At 33.7% G+C, this 22,737-nt stretch overlaps 1 protein-coding gene across 1 annotated transcript in view; it reads left to right on the top strand.

The window, feature by feature from the left end:
* LRP1B (LDL receptor related protein 1B) overlaps positions 1 to 22,737 on the top strand; it is a 1,901,338-nt gene that overhangs the window by 1,866,046 nt on the left and 12,555 nt on the right. The window contains exon 87 of the mRNA XM_043576625.1: positions 20,463 to 20,539. Coding sequence (XP_043432560.1) covers positions 20,463 to 20,539 — 77 coding nt within the window. The remainder of the gene's footprint in view (positions 1 to 20,462; positions 20,540 to 22,737) is intronic.

Below are 22,737 nucleotides of genomic sequence, written 5' to 3'. Positions count from 1 at the left end.
ATTGATCTAGGTACTCATGTTACTTCATTTCTAGGATACTGGTAATGCCTGTTCTGGGGCCGAGTCTTCATTTGTCTTGTCTCTCTTGCACTATGTCCAGGAAAAGTACAAATAACATTTCAGACTGACCCTCCTTCCTCCCTATAAATGGGCCTAGAACATGCCTGCCCTGCGAATGCTCCAGTGTCCCTAGAATCGATATCGCTCATGGGCACAGCAGCTCACAATAATGTTCTGTTCCATTTTTTACTCTTACCAAGTTTCATCAGAGGCACCTGACCTATTAAGGTCTATAAGACTTATTCACCTATAAGACTATTTCATAAACTCAGCAAGGAAAAAAATACATTAATGGAAAGGTTTAGAACAAAAATTTACTTTTGTGTATCTTTGTCTACATTTGGTTTTATGGAAATTCTGTCTGTGCTTTGGTTTTTTACTATCTAAGATTTATTCTGATGGTAGCAGTAATGCTTACTGAATCTCTCAAAAAAACTTAAGGTATTAAAGAAGCAAAATATAGGTAATGATATTCTGCTATCATCCATTCATTAATTCTTCACCAAATGTTTATTGATAACCTGTGATGAATGAGACCCTGTGTAAATTTGGAAGGATAATTAATAACAGCTAACCAACTTAGCAAATATTTTCTGCCAAGCACTGTGTTAAGCGCTTTATATATTTTATGTGAAGCTAGAATATTATGCTATTGTTATTATTGTGATTATCATCATTATCACCATCATGTAATTACTATCCCCATTTCACAGATGGTAACACTGATGTTACATGCTAGGAACCAGTGGATACCTGAAACTCAAACCATACTTTGATTCTAAAATTCATACCTTGGTTATAACTCTTATGCTGTACTGCTTTCTTTATGTTGTAGTAACTCCAACATGGTTTTTACCTTTGAAGAGCTTAAACTTTATTTTGGTAGATTAATGGGTTTACAAAACTTAAAATCCTATTTGACAATTGTAATAATTAAATAGATGATGGAGATTAAGGAGGGTACTTGTGATGAGCACTGAGTGTTTACGTGACGAATTACTAACTTCTACTGAAGCGACTATTATACTACATGTTAACTAACTGGAATGTCAGTAAAATTTTGAAACAAAAAAGAAAAAAAAAGAAATATTACTAAAATGTTGTGGGAAAACATTTCAATAGAGATCATTTCATGATTACTTGTAGAAGAGAGATAAGCTTTATAGATGAAGTGATATTTTCACAGTATTATGGGGAAAAAATGTGTAATAGTTTTACAGATAGGAAATGGCTGAAAAGCTTCCTTAAAGAGGAAAAGTTCTGAAAGTAAGGTAATGTTTGTTGAGAACAGAGCACATCCTACACAGCAAATTGGGAAGAGAGAAGACTAGAGAGATATGTTGGGGCCAATTGGTGAGGTACATTTTATGCCATGACACAAGAGTGGGTTTACAAAATGAAGAATAGAGGATTAAGGATGGATTCTAGGAAATACCACTGTTTGATACTGTGTTATAGAGGAATCAACAAAAGTAAATGAGAAGAAATGGAAATTGGAGGGAACTCGTCAAAGAGTAGAATCCTCCAAGTCAAAGGAGTAGAGAGTGTCAAAGAATATCAACTCAAAAAAAGAAAGGAAGGAAGGAAGGAAGAATATATGTCAACTCCAGAAAGTTTAAGGAGGATGAGAATTATAAATGGCTTATTGGATTTTGCCATTGGATGGGCATTAAGGGAGATGTTTTGAAATCTCTATATGACAGGAGAATATTAAGCCCTCTGGATATCTTTCTAGTAGTCGATTCTTCTTATAAGGGGAGCTTTTTGGAAACACAGATTTCAGCCTCAGATTCCAATTGGAAGCGGTCATGTACCTTTAATGAAAAGCTAGTATGTACTATTTCATCTAAAAGCCTTACAGGAAACAAAAATTGCTTTAAGAGATAAGATATAGTGCTTGCTTTAGTTTTGTTGGTAGTACATTTTTCTTTTTTTCATAGAGTGGAAAACTATTTGAATGTGCAGAATTTACACACATTTGGAAAGTCTATATGAAGTATTCAGATCTATGAAGGTGACAGGTTTTTTTTTTTCCACATAGAAATTTTATTACTGTATCCTTCAATTTAAGGAATAGATTTGTTTTTTGAAAGCCTTCACTTTTGTCTCTTGATGGCCATTTTCACTTATTACTATGTGTGGAGGAAAAAGAAAACTCCACAGAAAAGCCTACACAAAAATAAAATCTAGGGTTTTTTTTATGCATATTTGGAGAGAGTATTGATATTTTTTAAAGTAAGTATATCGCATAATGTTAAAAACAAATTTAAAAAATCTAATGTGTGCTATTTTGACAATACTATATAAATTTTGTTGTGAGGATTAGAAATTATCAATAATGCGAAAAAGTGTTCAATTCAGTATCAAGTTAACTGTGTCCTTCTACCTCTAAGATATCTTGCTAGGGTCAGACTTTTATTTGTATTGGGTTTAACTTTCTTTAGACCATAGACTTACTTCCACAGCATTATCTTCCAACAGTATTTACAGTACATTTCATCTTCCAATAAAATCATGTTTATAGCTACTCTACTTCTCCTACCGCTACTCCTATACTTATATAGACGCAAGCACACATACAGCCTTGCCCCATAACCACAGGACCATTCCTCTCTTAGGTGTCTTCACTCAGTTCATTGAACTGAAATGCTTCTCCTTTTTTTCTGCTTACCTCTTATCCCACTAGTCTCAACTCAGATATCATCTGTTTGTGCATATGGTAGTGAATAATAAATCTTAATTGATTCGGCTTAACTGAATTTCTCAAAAGGGAAGAATCAAAATTTAGTGAGGAAAAAAGTATTTTATAACATGTAATATATATTTATATATTAAATATTGTATTTGTTTATATATATCATTAGTTGGAAGCAGAACCAAAAGGTGTATGTGTCAAAGAGTAGAATAAAAGTCATATACATATATTTTATATATATTTTGAAATATTTTTATGTATTCTATAGAGAGAGAAGAGAAAGAAAAGAGGGAGAGAGAACCAGGAAATTCACTTGTGTAATATAATTCAGTCGAAATCCAAAGGCCTGAGAAACAAGGTAGCTGATGATATAAGTCCCAGTCTGAGTCCAACATATCTCTCTAGTCTTCTCTCTTCCCAATTTGCCATGTAGGATGTGTTCTGTTCTCAACAAACATCACCTTACTTTCAGACCTTTTCCTCTTTCACGGAAGGTTTTTAGCTGTTTCCTATCTGAAACCAGGTGTTGATGTCTGAGGGCAGGAAAAAATGGATGTCTCAGCTCAAGCAGGGATAGCGTATTTGCCTTTCCTGTGCCATTTTGTTCTATTCAGACACTCAGCAGATTGTATGATGCCCACCCTCATGGTTAAGGGAGATCTTACTCAATTTACCAATTAAAATGCCAATCTCTTCGTGGGACACCTTCACAGACACACCCAGAAATAATGTTTTACCAGCTGAGCATCTCTTAGCCCAGTCAAGTTGTCACATAAAATTGTAAATTTTGCTCTTTGTTACTGTTATGAGCTGGACTGTGTCCCTTCCAAATTCAGGTGTTGAAGCTCTAAGCCTCAGTACCTCACAATGAGACTGCATTTGGAGAAAGGGGCTTTAAAGATGTGATTAAATTAAAACAGGGTCCTTGGCGTGGCCCTAATCCAGTATGACTTGTGTCCCTGTAGGAAGAGATTAGGACATAGAGATACACACATGCACAGAGAGATGGATTCTATATGGCTGGTGTCTTTATAAGCAGAGGATATTAGGATACGCACACAGAGGAGGAAATCATGTGAAGACAGGAAGAAAGTGGTCTCTACAAGCTAAGGAGAGAGGCGTTAGAAGAAACCAAACATGCCAACACCTTGATCTCAGACTTCTAGCTTTCAGAGCTAAGCTCCACAGCAGACCCATCCCACTGAAGACTAGGAAGATATTGAAATGTACTAAAAAACTTCTCCTGGGTATAAATAACCAGTGTTTAAGGACTCAAGAAAAATATAAGACAATGAAGAAGTCAGGAATTACTCCCTTTAGAACTCTTCTTCCTGGGGTGCCTGGGTGGCTTAGGCAGTGAAGTTTCCAACTTCAGCTCAGGTCATGATCTCACAGTTCATAGGTTCGAGCCCCGTGTCAGGCTCTGTGCTGACAGCTGAGAGCCTAGAGCCTGCTTTGGATTCTGTCTCTCTCTCTCTCTTTCTCTCTCTCTCTCTCTCTCTCTGCCCCTCCCCCACTCATGCTCTGTCTCTGTCTCTCAAAGATAAATAAATATTAAAAATTATAAAATAATAAAAAAGAACTCTTCTGTTGTCTGGATTTTGAATGCATATTCAAATCCTTATTCTGCTCACATGGGTCTTCTGTATTGATGGTACCAGAGAGATCCATTTGTTGGCTGGTACCATCACTATCAAAGTGAGACAGACAGTAAGGAAGTTCTGTTGATTCTACAAGATACAGTAAGTGGAAAGAAAATGGGTTTTAGAGTCATGCTTACCTGGATTCATATAGTCCTTCCTCCAGTTACTTTTGGTGTGGCCTAGTGGCCAGTCTAAACCATAGATTTTTTTCTTCTTTAGGAAGATAAATCTAGCATGTATATATAAAAACCATCATAGGAAAGAGATTTTCTGAGCACACTTATTCTGAAAATGTGTGTTTAGAGCCACCAGACCTTTGTTTCTGCTTGGGTGTGACCATGACTACAGATCCAGACTTATTGTTAGCTATTATTTTTAAATCTTGGTGATCTAACACTGTGTACATGGTTTTATTTTAGGTAACTTGCTTAAGTATTCTTGGATATCCCAAACTCTAGTTCCTGTCTTTGGCAGGTGGCTCTTGGCTGAAATCTCAACATTGTAGTTAGAATAGCAAAGATTTGAAAATTCTATATTTGTTTTTTGTACACGTTACATTTTTTATCCAATTTTTCTTCATACTATGATTTTTTCTGAGAAATCATTCAAGGTTTTCTGTACTCCAAAAGATATCTTGTCAACTTTGTCCGTTTGGACACACTTCGGTAGAAAATGATGTAAAGAATACCTTCTCAGAGTAGAATAAAAGAACTCCTCAATGTCACTATTAAATACATTTTCATTGTGTTATTATTTTTATTAGACCATAAATTTTAATTTTAGAAATAAAAGTTAGCAATACTTTTTCAGAATGTCCATATTTCCTAGTAACAACCACTTGTATTTTATTTCTGTTCATTCAGTTTCTTGATGCAAATATATACTTGAAAATGATTATATACTAAAATAAGATCACATGATAGACACTCTTTTATATTTATTTTGCAATACATTCAACACATCTTTCCATATCAATGTATATAATTAGATGCTTTTATTCTTAGTGGTTGCCCAGCGTTCCACTGTGTTGTTCCCTACTTTATTTAATCAATCATATATCATTCAATTATTAGATGTGTGATTTAGTTTTTTTGCTTTATCCTTTTGTTAACTATTTTTTCCAAGGATAAAAAAAAAACATGCTTTCTCATTAGTTTTCTCTGATTAACACACAGAAGTGGAAATACTGGGTCCAAAAGTACAGACTTTATGAATTAAACTAGGTATGATTTTGAGCAAGTGACATTATGTCTTTGTGTCACATTGTTCTTGTTTGTAAAGTGATATGTTTGGACTAATTGTTCACTTATACTAGGTCTATAAGGTACAATATATTTAAACCTGGTCCTATTTGAATTTTTGTTTACAAACTGGTTTAAAATTGGATCAGTCACAACCACAGATATAAATCGTCCCTAAATCTCTAAAATATCTATGAAGATATTGAGAAGACAAAATTATACATTAGCAGCAAAATTAAGAATAGAAAATCTGTTAATACTATGCAGTAACTGAGGAGCTGATCATAAAATTTTTGGTTCACAAATATTTGTGTTCAGTTTTTCTCTATGGTTTTACAGTTTATTTTCTGATACTTTAATATACCAGGATAGAGCTAAGTAGATGAGTAGCCTAGTAATGACTAAGTGCAAAAGAGATAATAGTTCTTTCCATATATTTCTTATTATAACCCCTGTCTAGTATATCCAAAGTCTATAAGAACCAGAATCTCAGGTGTCTGTCCCTTGATTGGCTCATATTTTTCCCTTTTAGACAACAAAAATACTGCTAATCTTCATATCCATTTATCAACAAATATTTACTGAGTACCTCCTATATACCAACAATATCCTAGGCACCAAAGGATTTTTCAGTGAACAAAACACACAAAAAAATGGTTACCTATTATTGGTTGAATTTGGGTAATGTTTACTTCTTAAAGATAGTTTTCTATGTAATTCATATTCTTTTTCAAAAACAAAAGAAAAAAATCCAGTTTTTAAGTTACTTGTATCATCTGAAAAGGGAGAACAGAAAAGATCTAACTGATAGTGCATTGCTTCTGAAATCATATCAATTCAGGCACTGTTTTGAAAATGGCAATATGGCAAAACTCCAAGACATTTCTTATAATATATGTTATTGCTTCTTGCCCATAGCAAGAACGGTTCTCCATTTGGTCAAAAACAAGATAGCAATGTTAGTTTTTATGTTTTACTTCTCCATTTCAAACAAAAGCTACAAATAACATACTGTGAGCATTTTCCCCTAATCCATTACTTTTTCCTTTTTCTTTTTTTTCTTTTTGGTTTAGTTAGATTTATATGGGCATCTGTTTTTCATCTTTCTTAGGAAAAATGGTTTTCCACGAAATTATCTCCTTTCCTTGATCACTCATGTGAGTGTGTGTGTGTGTGTGTGTGTGTGTTTACATTTTTCATGCTCCTCTATGATATTCCATATCTTAAGGCTAGAATTGACCTCTCATCTGTGTGTGGCCTTTGGACATGGAACATATTTCTATGAAATTGGCCTGGGAATGCTGCCTGTTGTACACTCCATGGCCTCTTTAAATTTATGTGTCTGTTTCTCTCTGGCAGATTGTAAATTCCTTCAAGTAAGAAGTTGTATCTGATTTATCTGTTTTGCCCCAATAGCTAACACATGTTCTGCATGTAGTATGTTCTTAACTAATGCTGCTAAAAAATAATGTATTGGTGCTTATATTGTATTGTGAGCTCTGACAGCCTGTGATATGATCATCTTTCTATCATCATTGTAATACCACATCTTACTTTGTTATTAAATTTTCAAAAACTGCAAGAGTTAGAAAAAGATAGAAGAGTGATTTTATCATGATTTTTTATTCTCTTTTTCATCTTTATGATACCATCTAAAGCTGCAGCAGGGTGTTTCCTGAGTGCTCTGGAACCCAGGTTAAATAGCTTTCTATAGAGAACTGAACAGGCTTAATTCACCATCTTAACTTATTAGAAGAACACAATTTTATTCATTTTTGTTCTCTCTCCTCTTTGCCCTTTGTTTGCTCACTGATTTTGCTCTGGGAATCTCTATCAAAAATGGAGAGAGAAGAGGAAAGTAAGATATAACCCCTGCCCTCGAGGGCCCCTGAGTCTATTTGAGGACAGAGATGATGCAAGAAGGAATATGGCAGGGGCTCTGGAGATTTGAGTGGTGTAAATAAATGATGCTTAAAAAGGAGTATTGGACAGTAATAGTAGACAGTGAAATAATTGTGAGGACCATGGAATGCTTAGCTGGAAATTTGAAAGTCATCAGTAGGAGAACACTGATAACATTTGAAATAGGAAGTATCACAGTCATAGGAATGTTTTAGAAAGGTCTTGGTGACATGGTCCTCCTCAGGAACAAGCAGCCATGAGTTTGAAAAAAACAGATTTTTAAAATGAATCCCAACTTGCAATGTAAAGGAAAAAGGTACTTTTCCATTAAAAAATGGTCTTTTTTAATTTTATTTTTTATTTGAGAGAGAGAGAAAGCAGGGGAGAGGGGGGAGAGGGGGGAGAGGGGGAGAGGGGGAGGGGGGGAGAGAGAGAGAGAGAGAGAGAGAGAGAGAATGAATATGAACCAGGCTTCACTCTCAGCGTGGAGCCCAATGCAGGGCTTGATCCCATGACCCTGGGATCATGACCTAAGCCACAATTAAGTGTCAGAACCTCAACCCACTGAGCCACCAAGCCACCCCTAAAAAATGGCTTTTAAAAGTTGTTTGTGGTAAATAAGGCATACAAGGGCCAAGTATAGAGGACATTGTACCTCGGGATTGCAGTTTGTTTTGCTTATTTATAGTTTTTTCTACTCTGGCTCCTTTGTCATCTTACTATGGAAATGCTAATAGCATGTACTTCCTAAGACTTCCTAAGAAATATAATATATATAAAGAACACAGAGTATTGTTCTTCAATGTAGTAAACATTAAAAAAAAAGAACTTAAAAAGTAAAATATTAAAGCTGCTGCAATACACCAGACATAAATGATCACAATCAGAAATAATTTGGGCTTCTAGGATTCTGAAGATGAAAAATAAAGTGCAGGATGTTTTTAAAGTGCTTATTATTGAAAATAAGGCAGTATATGGCATAATTAAAAGACAAGTAGTTGATGGTAACTGGGAGGGGAACTACACTAAGTACAGCCCAGCTCAAGTCCTACTGAGAAAGAAAGGGCAGTGGGTCCGCCCTCCATTACCTTAGAAAACACACAGAGGAATTAGCTTTATAAACATTTTTGAAGCAGATTTTTAAAATGCAGAAGAATGCAAAATTAATATCTAAATACCAAAGGGACATTCATTAAGAGACCAATCTGGATTAGTCATTTCGTCATTTTCTTTGGTTTTGCGATTGTTCCAATCTAATTATTTTATTAAAAGTTCAGCATTATTTTCTAAGTCCTTAGGGTGAGAAACACATAAGGAAATGTACAGGTACTACAGAAGGCTTTGTCAAGACTTTTGGGAAGAGGATAATGAGTTCTGTTTCTGTCACAAATTTTAAAGAGGTAGGAATTATTCTCTACCTCACAGCTAATTAAGGCTTTGGTTTCTGAAAACACTGGCCTTGCAGAAAGGAGACTACACACAAGGTTTACTCTTCTCCGGTCTCCCTGTCAGGCTGAGCAGCACTCTTCCATGTGGACCAGCGACCTTGTGGCCCCCATAGAGAATACTTGAGAAGAGCCCAAGGTACTTGTCATGACTGATTTCAAACAGATCACAACTTTTCAGCAGGGTTATTGAGGAATTCAACTTTAGCGGCCTGTGTTGTCCACATTTCAAGAGTTTTAGGTCATCACACGTTCTTTATGTGCTTTCTGCCCCTTGGCATACTTTCAAATCACAAAATATGAGATGTGCATGTGGTTGGAGTAGTAAAGGCCAAGAAAAGCTGTCACATCAGTATCTATCCTTTATGATCCCTGGTAACAAGTTGTAGGTTGTCCCAGCTTTCACCATGCTTGACATGCCATCGGGAAAACATGCAAAACAGATACATTACATCTTTCTGTACAAGTTTTAATTCCAGTTTTTGCTTTGAGAGTACAGGTGTCACTGCTTAGCAAAAAACACTTATTACCGAGTTATATATATTGTGCAGCCATTGTTTTAAAGCTTTGATGTTGTCACGTGATTTTCCCTTGATTTGGAGATACTTTCTTGGCCTTTCATATAATCAGCAAATCAGAATAACCAAAGAAACCAAACCCAATATAACTACATAATATTTTCATTTGTTAATGTTACCTCTGTTAACAGTTTAATTTTTTCTATTTAGACTGCTTTCTCCAGGTTTTACTGCTATAGAAAACAGTCACCATTTCAGATGCTTTTAACAACAAAGGCTTAATTTCTTGCTCATATCCCATGCTGGAACAAGTCAAGAAAATGAGATCAATCAATCTTCAACCCAGTACTTGACCCCAAACTAATTATATACACATACAAGAAAAGGATCAGACACATATGGTTTAACTAGCATCATTGATTCAAGAGTAAAAACATAACGATTCCTCATACTACCATTATTCAAGAAAATATGTTCTTTCTCCTTTTTTTATAGTAAAATAGTAGCAGAAAGAAGTCATTTTGTTAAAAGAGTATAACACTTTAAGCCTAATACTTCTCCCTAATACTTTAAGCCTAATTAGAAACTACAATTACATAGATATTGGCATGATACATACAATCTTTAAATTATATATATATATACATATACACACATATGATATAGATATATATATATATATATATATATATATAATCATTATGTCATTTAATCTCCCAAGAAAGCTTTTTTTTTTTCAGCTTTTGTAATAATCAACTTACCTTGAAAGTAAAATAAAAGGACGGATGAAGGGAAAATGTTTTGAGGCAGTAAAAGAAAAACATACAACATAGAAAAGTATCATATAAAGTAAAAGAGGAAGTGGATTTAAGAGGAAAACCAACGTGACATCATAAGAGGCTATACTGTTGGGCAATGTGAGACAAAGCAGAAAGTATTGCTGTCTCCCACTATTATGAACTGAAAACTGAAATGGGCGAATTGCTTGATGATACATCCTTTGTGAGGAGGGGAGAATAGATTACAATAGAGTTCTGTTTGATTCCAAAATTCACACCTGCTGTTTGTGTCACACTATACCAGCACTTTAATTTCAAACAATAGTATAAATTGATTGAATCAAATTATATTTAATTGCATATATTGTATATATGTGTATATATATATATACATACATGTGTGTGTGCCTGTGTATTATATTATGCATATATATGGATATATATGTCATTTATATAAGCATATATGTATACATATGTATACATCTATATATATAATGTGTATCTATTCATATATATTTTTTCCATGGCAAAGTATTCATCAGGCAAGCCCTTCTAGAATTTGTGTCATGGAAAGAAAAGCATTTCTTTGTTGGCTGCATCCTGGGACAAGAACTGAAGTATCACACAATTTGTATCATTGAAGAAGTAAAAATTTTACATGCCCAAGTGGCTAGAATGTGATCATCTGATTTTATAAAGGGAAGAATTAATAAATGAAAAGGGGAAGGGAAGGAGAAAGGAAACAAAAAAAAAAAGAAAGGAAGGAAGAAAATATTTGCCTTTTACTGTGGTTCTTATATATAAAGTGTTTCACATAGTGGGAAATGACTGATCAGTAACAAGCTGAAAGCATGTTTTATGAATGGTGCTATATATTCTTCATAGAATAGATTATGGCACATGTATATGACACGTCTCTACACATGTGTAGTCAATCATACATGTTCAACCATGTGTCCTCCATCCTTCATGAATTCATTCATTCATTTTGTCAAATGGCAAACATATTGATTGACCAGACATACACATTGACCATGTGCCAGACACTGTTCAACAAATGAGAGCATACAAAGATGAATAATAGTTGTCAATCAGTCTATTATAGTCATAGGAAAATACACTTTTAGATATTTATGAATGTATAGAGAATTTGAAATTATAATCTACCATATTCATGATTGTATATCAAATGCATAAAAATATTTTAACTACCCCCAGATTGCAGTTTTCTCCAAATGTAAAATATTACTATAATATTTTATAGGATTTTAGATTGATTAAAGACTTTTTGTCTTAACTTCCTGAATCAATTTTTAGCCCATTGCCTGCATAAACCTTCTCACCTTGTCAGAAATGTAATCTAACACTTGGATTAGGAAAGAAACGTGTTAATAGGCATCTTTCGTCATAAGGCCTCCAAAGTATTTGTCTGCAACATGCCTCTATAAATGTTGACAAATCTGGTGACTGTTGTATGACTAATTAACATTTACACAGGATACATAAATTTGTTAATTTATACTGAAGTTTGACTTTAGCAAATCATTCTCATATGCTTTATCTAAATTACTTGTTGTGTTTCTAAAACAATTAAATGCAAAAAATATCTTTTGAAAGTTCAGGTCCTAGATTTTGAGGAAGGCTGAAATGTGGTAATTGGGAAGTTGACATCAATACTAATAAAAGTTTCCTTAATCAAGTAGAAGTGTTTGATAGAAAGCTTTGGTGTTACCTTTTGGTGGATAGGTAGTAATCTTGTAAGTAGAACAAAGGGAATGCTGAAGTACCAAAAAGGAGAAGGCAATTTTTATATCAGAACCACTTTTCAATGATTTAGGCTATAAATTACTATGGTTAGCATCAATATCCCAGCACATGAGCACCACAAGAGAAATTAAATATATTTTTTAGAGAATTAAAGTTATATTAGTCTTAACAGACATTCACACACTCAAAACCTTGTGATAACACTTGCTGATCTCCCTACCATTGCCCCAAATTTCCATGGGATTAACCTACCTTTAACAATACTTGATAAGTGCATTTGTATATATCAGAGATCCTCATAATAATTTGTTTCAGATTTCACCACCCCGTACCACAGAATCTCTAAGAATTAGGAAGGGCCTTCATGAGTTTTTTTTTTATAGAAAAATTCTTTATTGTTTACCCTTATTTTGCGGTAGATCATAAAATATTCAGGTGGCAAACTAGTTACTTTGTGCACATGGCAGTAAGCATAGAGAATTCCACCCCCCCTACATACACACAGTTTAGTATGTTTTTAAGATGGTTGTGGGACTAGACTTTTGTTTTGGCAATGTATAGAGAGAGCTTTCTACATTACAGCGTGTATCCTGTTTTGTCTCCCACCTTTGGCTGTAGCATTATAACCACTGTTTCTAATGTTTTTATGACTTCAGTTACATCCACCATATTACTTAGTACTAATTTTATGATTATTCTTTTTCCCTTTCATTTGGTGTATTCAGTGTATTCAGTGAAGTGGAAATTGTCCACACACTCTTAAAACACCTCATACTTTTTAGATTTGCTTTATATAAAATTTTCTGGAAACTATCTAGCTGATAAAAAAATTTCCATTACCAAAGATTTTTTTTTTAATGTTTATTATGTCATCATTTCACACTTTGGTGGCCATTTCTGCTCAAGTGGCCTGCACATAATTTTATGTTCAAACATTTCTAACTTAAACCACCCAATCTTAAACGACTTCCCTTTCTGGATAATTTCTTGGCAAACTAGATTTGATCTTTTCTTTTATAACCCTCCTTACTTCTTAAAATAAATCACTTTAATCCATTCTGGTTTTTTTCATGCCCATTTCTTCAATTTCTTTTTCATTTTTAAAACTTTTCCTAAAATAATTGTTGGTCAGAGTATATTGAATATCTCATTTTCTATTTATTTTATTTTTTATATTAATACTTCTCAGAAATCAAGAACTCCTTCCTGGTGCACCTGAGTGGCTCACTTAAGTGTCCAACTCTTGATTTCCTCTTAGGTCATTTCTTGATCTCACATTTCTTGAGATAGAGCCCCGCAATGGGCTCTGTGCTGACAGGGCAGAGCCTGGTAGGGATTCTTTCTCTCCTTCTTTCTCTGCCCTTACCCCTCTTATGCTCTTTCTCTATCTCTCTCAAAACAAATAAAATTAACTTAAAAAAAAAAAAACTCTTTCTGACCAAATTATCTTAGTATTAAAATAAAATTAGTTTTGTCTTACTAATTTTATCAGTACTAGGTAACACAATGATTTAATGGAATATTTTAAAACTATACATTATTCTAGAGTTGAATCAAGTATACTTATAAAAATAACATAAATTTAAGCTATGTTTCTTAAGCCTTCTGAAGAAAACAAAACAGGGTAAGACCTAGATGTTGCCATGTAGGAAGTAACAGTTAAATTAATAGGACTACATAAATGGAAATTGTAGTACAAAGCTGTATGTAAAAAATACCACATAAGTGAAATATAGTGAATAGCTTAGGAAGTTAAAATTGTATTCAGTATTAATATAGATGAATTTATAAATTATGGATATTTAAAGATATATTCGGCACATCTACAATATTTTGGAGCTAACATAAAATTGTGAAGTTGATATCAAGAAGGATATAAATACTCTTTAATAACATGTGCCTCATTGTCACTGCTAGAGACAGAATGTTAAACCTTACTGACCACAAGTGTGAACCAGTGTGGTAATTCCTACAATTCTACTAGTAAAATAATGCACAATTTCCTTTTGTGCAGATAATAGTTTGACTTTCTTATTAAGGAGCTGGTACTCTCCTGGGCATGAGGGAGTAAAGAAAAACATTTCTTCCTATTCCTGCGTTGAATTAGAAGGATCATGGCATTGTCATAGAAAACAATGATGAAATCATAACACCACATTTTATTTCTACCAGTTATTAGCTATGCTTTTCTGGCAAATTATTTGAGCATGTACTTCCTCATTTCACACAGTGCATAATTTGAACTAGGCTATTATAGAAGTGAATAAGAGTATTTTTGATACGAATATACTTATCCTAAGATCTGGCACAAAGTTCAGCAAATGCTAATTGGACTTTTTAGGCAAAATTTCACCTCAAATTTAGGGCAGGGAATTTTTGAGGCATGTTACAAAAAAGAATCATTAGGTATATATGAAAAGAACTTTAGCTCAGAAGGTTGTGAAACAGTAACAGATTAAAAGGTGTTTTACAGGAAAATTAACAAGTGAATACATAACTAAACATCTAAATATATAACATTTTTCAGTATTACTATCTGTGAGGAGAGGAGTACACAAGGTACTGGGAGCTACATAGAGATTTTCAAAGTTAGGAACACCATGCAAATGTCCTGTTGCCAACACCATGAGTAAAATTTGCAAAATTACTTGTAAAAAAATATTTGGCAAATGGCTTAATTTTTAAAAATTTCTTTACATAGGGGTGCCTGGGTGGCTTAGTCAGTTGAGCGTCTGACTTCATCTCAAGTCATGATCTCACTGTCGGTGAGTTCAAGCCCTGCGTCGGGCTCTGTGCTGACAGCTTGGAGCCTGTTTCAGATTCTATGTCTCCCTCTCTCTCTGCCCCTTCCCCACTCATGCTGTGTCTCTCTCTGTCAAAAATAAACAAACATTAATTTTTTTTTTTGTAATTTCTTTACATAATATATATGGCAATACTACAAAATAAGTCTGGTTAACAAAATGTAATAATATTTTTTATTTTTATTGAGGTTTTTGGAGCACCAAAATATGCATTCAAAACATGCATGGCACAAGTTTTTTAAGGCTTCCTTAATCCCTTTGTGTCATTGTTTCCCCCTGTGAGATTTTTTTTTCTTCTGAGTGTCTCAATCATCATGGTTAATAAGGGGAGTCTCGTATATATATACGTATACATATGGAGAAATTCAATTCCAAATTGCTTTAAGGTTCACCTTTGAATTTTACTTTGGTCCGAAGAGTCCCATGACCTTTAAGTTTGATGAAAAGAGGGAGTAGTTATTAATCTCATTATTTTATTTTGAAGTTCTCCCAAAGCAGGTGACTCGAGACATTTCTGCAAAATTACATTCATAGACCATGTAAGTTGATCATTGTTACACAGTAAAAGGCAATATCTCAGATTTTAATACACCTTCAGTATTTTTTTATCTGATGTTCTCAATTCTCGGTCACTCTACTTCTTCAGAGCCAGCACTATTTTGGACAGTTTAATTATATGTCTTATATCTATGCTTAAATGTAAAAACTGTTCCTTTTTAAAGATTATTTTTATACCCTTATATATGCCAAACTTATTATATTCCAAAAATGTTCACTCTTCTTCATTTTAATATCTGCTATACTATTCCTTTTACACAAAGTTATTTCATTGTGCCTCAGAATATTCTAATTTAAAGAGTATATTGTAACTATACAATAATTTCAAAGAATTTTTTCTTAAATTTATTTTTTTAATTTAATCCAAATTACATCCATATAGTGCAACAATGATTTCAGGAGTAGATTCCTTAATGTCCCTTACCCATTCAGCCCATCCCCCTTCCACAACCCCTCCAGTAACTCTCTGTTTGTTCTCCATATTTAAGAGTCTCTTATGTTTTGTCCCACTCCCTGTTTTTATAATATTTTTGCTTCCCTTCCCTTGTGTTCATCTGTTCTGTCTTAAAGTCCTCATATGAGTGAAGTCATATATTTTTCTTTCTCTATTTTCACTTAGCGTAATACTCTCTAGTTCCATCCATGTAGTTGCAAATGGCAAGATTTCATTCTTTTTGATTGCTGAGTAATACTCCACTGTGTGTGTGTGTGTGTGTATATATATATATATATATGTGTGTGTGTGTATGTATATATATATATTTACACACACACACATATATATACATATATAAAATAAATGAAATATAAAATATGTTGTAATTAAGTCTATTGTATACATATAGGTATAATGAAAGTGGAAGAATAAGATTAAGAAAACAATGCAGCAGTTAATTATCTTTCTTTTTAATGTCAATAGCCTTAGAGAGAAGGGAAGAAGTCAAAAACAAAGTGAAATCTATAACGCTTTACCAGGCAGCTATTGACTTCAAGAAACTGTTAGGAGTCATAAAAAAGAATGAAATCTTGCCATTTGCAACAAAATAGAAATACAGAGTATAATGCTAAGAGAAGAGGATCAGAGAAAGACAAATATAGTATCATCTCATTCATATGGGAAATTTAAGAAACAAAACAGATGAGCAAAGGAAAAAAGGAGAGAAAGAGACAAACCAAGAAACAGGCCCTTAACCATAGAGAACAAACTGATGATTACCACACGGGAGGTAGGTAAGGGGATAGAGGAAATAGGGGATTGGGATGGAAGAGTACACTTATCACAATGAAAAAAAATAAAAAGATTAAAAACTTCTAGGAGTAATATCTTTATATGATGTTGTGAAGAAAGAAGGATAAATGATAGTTTAAATAAATCTCTACCTTCTTCTCTATATCCATGTCCCAACAATACTAGTTAAAATTTTCCAAAGTGTCAGGGCACCTGGATGGCTCAGTCAGTTAAGCATCCATCTTCAGCTCATGTCATGATCTTACGGCTTGTGAGTTCGAGCCCTGTGTCAGGCTCTGTGCTAACAGCTTAGAGCCTGAAGGCTGCTTTGGATTCTGTGTCTCCCTCTCTCTCTCTACGCCTCCCCCACTCATGATCTGTCTCTGTCTCAAAAATAAATAAGCATTAATTTTTTTTTAATTCACCAAAGTGTTTAAATAGTTAAATAATTCAGACCACCATGGTGACAAACACAAGAAAAAGAAGCTAATTTTTATTGTCCTAAGGTTAAGGATAGTAGGAAACAATTATAGAATAAGTGTAAAGGAATGATATACAATATACAGGCGTTTGTGCTGGTAAGAAATATATAGATATAGATATCTACATATAATCTATAGATTATAATCTATATCTATACATCTATATCTATATATCTATCTATATAGATATATATCTATATCTATCTACATCTATAGCTATATAGATATAGCTCAGCAATAGGTGACCCTCAGCAATAGGTGACACATCTATAGCTATATAGATGTAGATAGATATAGATATATATTATATAGGGAGGGCCATGAAGGACTAACTTGAATACAATCGTCTGAGAATGATTAGCAGGGAGCAGTGGATTGCAACAGTACAGATTAAAGATAACCAGGGCATGGACTGTGGATTTTGCTTGAGGAAAAATGAAAAAGAGATGCCAAAGATATTATAGTCAGCATGATAATGCAAATGATTCAGTAAGGAATTGGACAGGAAATTTTGATGATCCTCAGACATTCCGATTCCTAAATGCTCTGCCATTAATGGCTTTGATCATTGTAGTCTGCTCACAGTATGAAGATTTATGAATTTCTGTAAAGATGGTAAAAATACTTGGTCTTAAATCAACCACTGGAAGAAGAACTCGTGGAGCAGCAAATGCCTTAAGTAGTCATTGTGTAATGTAGGCAACAAGAGTAATGATTTCTATGTAATATCTCAAAAGAGATTATTTTTTGAAATGGGAACAAATGTAGAACAGTAGAACATATTTTATCTTTGGCCATAAAACATTGTTTTATAAGGAGTATAGGGAAAATTGCAAGGTGATCATCAGCTGATTAAGATGTATAACAGTTAAAATTAATTATTTCTCCAGCACAGTCTCTGAGAGTTATTTCCAGTATGTAATAAGTAAAATATTCCCTGAAGATTAGGAATTTAATCATGCTTCCATAGTTTAAAACAGAAAAGCTTTATTACCATGAGCAGGTGATTTCTTTTATCCATAATTACTGGATTCCAAACTATGGATAAAATAGGTAATCAATACTGTTAACAAATACCACCTGTCCTACCTAAATGATTTCAGTTTAGAATTAAGAATCACACTATATTTATCTTGTTTAAAAATCTCTCTTTACTCTTTTGGAGTTCTAAAGCGATATTTTTCATAACTTCCTAAAGTACTTGAAATACATGACGTTCATATCAGAACACAATCTGGTCAATTAGTATTTAATCCTTCCATTCCTGAGCAATTCCTTTTTTTTTTTTTTTTTTTTTTTTTTTTTACTTCCAAGCATCTCAGTGTAATGATGAGCCCAGAGGTTCTTATCATAACAAAAATATATATTGTAACATAACAAAATATATCTCAGGTCATTCCTCTTATTTAACATCAACCCTGATTTAGGTTTGTTTTCTTTTGGTTCAGCTTGGTTACCAAAAGAGGTAATGTAAAGAGCAAATTTTTATTTTAATTTGTAATTCAATGTAATTGGGCAAAAATAACCTTTTATACATCAGCTATATAATGAAATTATTAAGCAATTGGTATTGGTTTTCCCCCCACCCCCCCACCCATTGGAGTATGAAGCATCCTCAGGAAGATTTGACAAACATAAAGTTACATTAAAAAAATTTATTTTTGCAGTGATGAGAATTCATTCTGATGTGTTTACAAATTCATTCTAAACACCTTATTCCAAATTATCTGTGGGTTGTGTCAAGAATTAAAAAGTGTAAAGAATTGGAACAATTTTCTAGGTCATTCATCTGCAAAACCACAACTGAAGAGGAAAATAAATGATTTTTAAAAATCAACAGCTTTATTCATTGTTCACTTTATTATAATTACATGAAAAGGCGCTCATTCCATTACCTCAATTCAGGAATGTAGACAGTCATTGACCTGGCCCTAAACCTTATTTATCTATTTTAATGATTTATTGCATTATGGTATATAGTAAATGTGTATACGAAATATGTACGTAAGCTTTTTATAAAGAATATAAACAAAAAGGTAAGATGATGCATGAATGATGACCTAATACTAATATATTATTTTTCATTTAAACCATACTCCATACTCATACTTTTACAATATCATTATTAATCAAATAACTATATTCTTGAGTTGTAACATTATTGTCAATTATGCTGGCATTGATGTCTTAATGAAACAAATTTTTTTCACAATTTGAATTTTTTAGTAATGATCTTATGAGATTTTTCCCATGTTTTAGGAGAGCCAATACTTTCTTCATGAATATCCCAGATAATTCACATGGCATCACTGAAGCCTAGTTCCAAAAACAGCTTCAGCTATCTGAATTGGCTATGACAGAATTGGCAGAAACCTTGAAATTGCAGTTATTTAGTCTGGCCACCATGCCCAGAAAGATCTACTTGGAATGGTTCTGGAAGCTGTTCTTTTATTGTGTGCAACTATTCTTAATATGGTAGTATTTGACAGTCATTTTAGGTAAGAACTGAAGCCAATTAAATGGTTTCTCTGTGGATTTCCTCTGACAGATGCACAGAGGCATCTTGTGTTAGCCAATAGGCATTATTTAAACATAGCTAAAACCATTCCAGCATTTATTTTGATGCAACCAGCTAATTATATGGCTGTGATTTATGTTTAAGTAAAGGATTTTAATCAAATCTATTATTTTCATCCTCTGCTGTACTCTTATCACAGAGTCATGGTACCTCTAAGGGGAAATAGGAAGACAACTTCTCCCACAAAAATCCTGGGCACATTCTCTTGTTTCCATACTAATAGGAGTCTGATTTTAAATGGGAAAACACTGTTATTTCTCTATCCGTGATTAGAAAAGTAAAAATTATGTAGCTTGAACTGAGACAGATGACCATTTGCTGTTTTGTGTTTAGTTACACTTTGGACATAGAGCAAGCCAGAAAAAAAAAATCCCAGAAACTTAATAAAGATGGATTTGCTTGAAGGGCAAACTCAGTTTTTATGGTGGTTACTTATAATTTCCAGTACTTTTTAAATGAATTCCCAATTCTTAAGATTTCAGTTTTTCTATAAAATATGCTAAATTGATGATTCGACATAAAGAAAAATGACTATAAACCTAAAATTTTTAAAGTATTTCAACAAGTGAAGTACAGTTGAAGTTACCCTCAGCATATTGGCAATACACAGGACATTAGCAGAAATCTCGACCTAGTATTTACGAATCTGTGATGGCTGGCTCCTCTAGTTCATTTTGTTGGAAGTTAGTACATTAGCAGACTTGTGAGTTTTGTTATGAACCAATTTTTTTTCTTCTTCTTTTATTTTTTTTATTTTTCTAGATGCTCCACCAACTGGTCAGGCACACAATGTGAGAGACCAGCCCCAAAGAGCAGCAAGTCTGATAATATTAACACAAGTAAGTTCCTCAGCTTACCATGATGAATGTTCTACATGGTACAGAAATCATTCTCTTATGCCATTACTGGGGGACTTGAGTCTTGGAATTTCTCCTTCAAGGAATTTTTCAGGAGATATATTGCAATCCAGGTGTTTTGGGAAGGATAGAGCACTGAGCTCACATGGTGACAAGATCCAGCATTTACGTGTTCTTTCAGGTAGAAAGAGTTCAAACTTTGGCAGGTTTCAGAATGCACATCTGCAAACCTAACATAAGTTTTTCTTGGGAAATGGGAAACGTCAGTGTACTAAGGCTTCAAATATCACAGTGGATATGAGAATGCTCCAGAAAAAAAAGCAATTCCATGTTTTAATTAGAGCAAAGTATATTTTCTTGAAATGCATTTCAGTATGTTTTTGGAGAGCATACGTGACTGGTGAGTCTTAAAGAAAAGTATATTAACAAGAAAATCTTAATAAGGATCATGGGTTGATTTATTGCTTATCTTTAAAGTATTGGTTTTGAAGTGTATTAAAATGTAGTTTAACATTTTTCAAATCCTTTTTTTGTGCAATTATAGTCTTAGGGCAGGTCACTGATGTGAAAGTCCATCTACATCATCATTTGTGTGATCTACGCATGTATTTTTAACAACTTTAAACAATTTTATGAAAATTTTCAAAATGAAAGTTTCCCAATTTACACATATTGTCACTAATTTTATTATGAGTGAAGCACTTTTGAAATATGTAATATCTATCAAGTGGGTAAATTTATTCTTGAAGAAGAAAAATTATATCCCTGATTGACAAATGCTTACTTCAGCATTTTTGTCTCTAGTCCATCACTGCTGGTGAAAAAAAACTTCATTTTTTTTAAATTTTTTTCAACGTTTATTTATTCTTCAGAGATAGAGAGAGACAAAGCATGAGGAGGGGAGGGGCAGAGAGAGAGGGAGACACAGAATCCAAAGCATCCTCCATGCTCTGAGCTGTCAGCACAGAGCCCGACGCGGGGCTTGAATCCACAAACCATGAGATCGTGACCCAGGCCCAAGTCAGACACTTAACTGACTGAGCCACCCAGGTACCCCTGAAAAAACTTTCTTGAAAACAAAAAACATACTATGGAGTTTGTAAAAAAGGCAAGGAACTATCAGAGGCAAAAGTATGCAATTTTTGTATCCTAGATGTAGGATCTTAGTGTTTGCTGATCTACTTGTTTGTTCCAACTGCCCCCAGATAGTTTCTCTATCACTGCTTGAAATTCTCTAAGCAAAACTGTCCAAATTTCCACCATTTAGAAATTAATTTGGTCAAATAGACATGAGCATCTTTGAAAAATGTCAAATAGGTCTAGAATAAATAGCCTAGACATGAATATTTGAATTTGCAGACATGAGTAATCATGGGTCATATAGTATTATTGGGGGTTTACCCTGGAATTTGTGTGTTCTCCTTAGGGAAAGGAAAGGAGGGAAAGGGAAAGGAAAAGGAAGAGAAAGAAGGAGAAGGGAAGAGAAAGGGAAGGGCAGGGCATTAAGAAAACTATGGGGACATTACTGTAGGAATAGAGTACTGGAATTTGAGAAACTGGTTCATAAAAGTTAGTACAGGACACGAATATGCCTTGCCTAATTTGATATTGAAAAAGGAGAGGGAAAGAAATACTTCCTTTTCTCTCTTCCCAGGATGTAGGGCTTATACCCATATTACAAATAATAGTTCTGGACCCATACTAATTTATATATGATTTTGTAAACCAGTTACAAAACTCAGCAATCATTAATAGCATTGTTTTTTAGCGAAAAGTACATTTCGAGTTACTAACCTATAGAACACACTGAATTTATAAGTTGAGAATTTTGAAGACAAGTTATTTTAACCTTTTGTTTATGGTGATTTCTCAGTTAGATAAATGAGATACATAGCCTTTAACAGAGTCAAAAACAACTTTATTGATAAACTCTCTGAAAAGAAAGAAGGATACAGAGTAGTATGTCAATTGATTTTTTTTTAATTTAGCATAAGTTCCATCCACAAGGGAAAGCTTGGTGTTTGGAAGATGGATTGGAGGAGGGAATGCCAGATGGTTTTATTGGAGGGTGCTATCTCCAATTACTTACATGGCCATAAAGCTCCCTTATAAGGCCGATGCCTTTCATTGCATGCAACAGTTCTGAGAAGGGACTATCAAAAAGAAGGAGTTGCAAGTAT

The sequence above is a fragment of the Prionailurus bengalensis genome, chromosome C1, assembly GCF_016509475.1.
Source record: "Prionailurus bengalensis isolate Pbe53 chromosome C1, Fcat_Pben_1.1_paternal_pri, whole genome shotgun sequence".
Lineage (NCBI taxonomy): Eukaryota > Metazoa > Chordata > Mammalia > Carnivora > Felidae > Prionailurus > Prionailurus bengalensis.
Note: the sequence above shows the minus strand (reverse complement) of the source record. Positions and strands in the feature narration are given on the sequence as shown.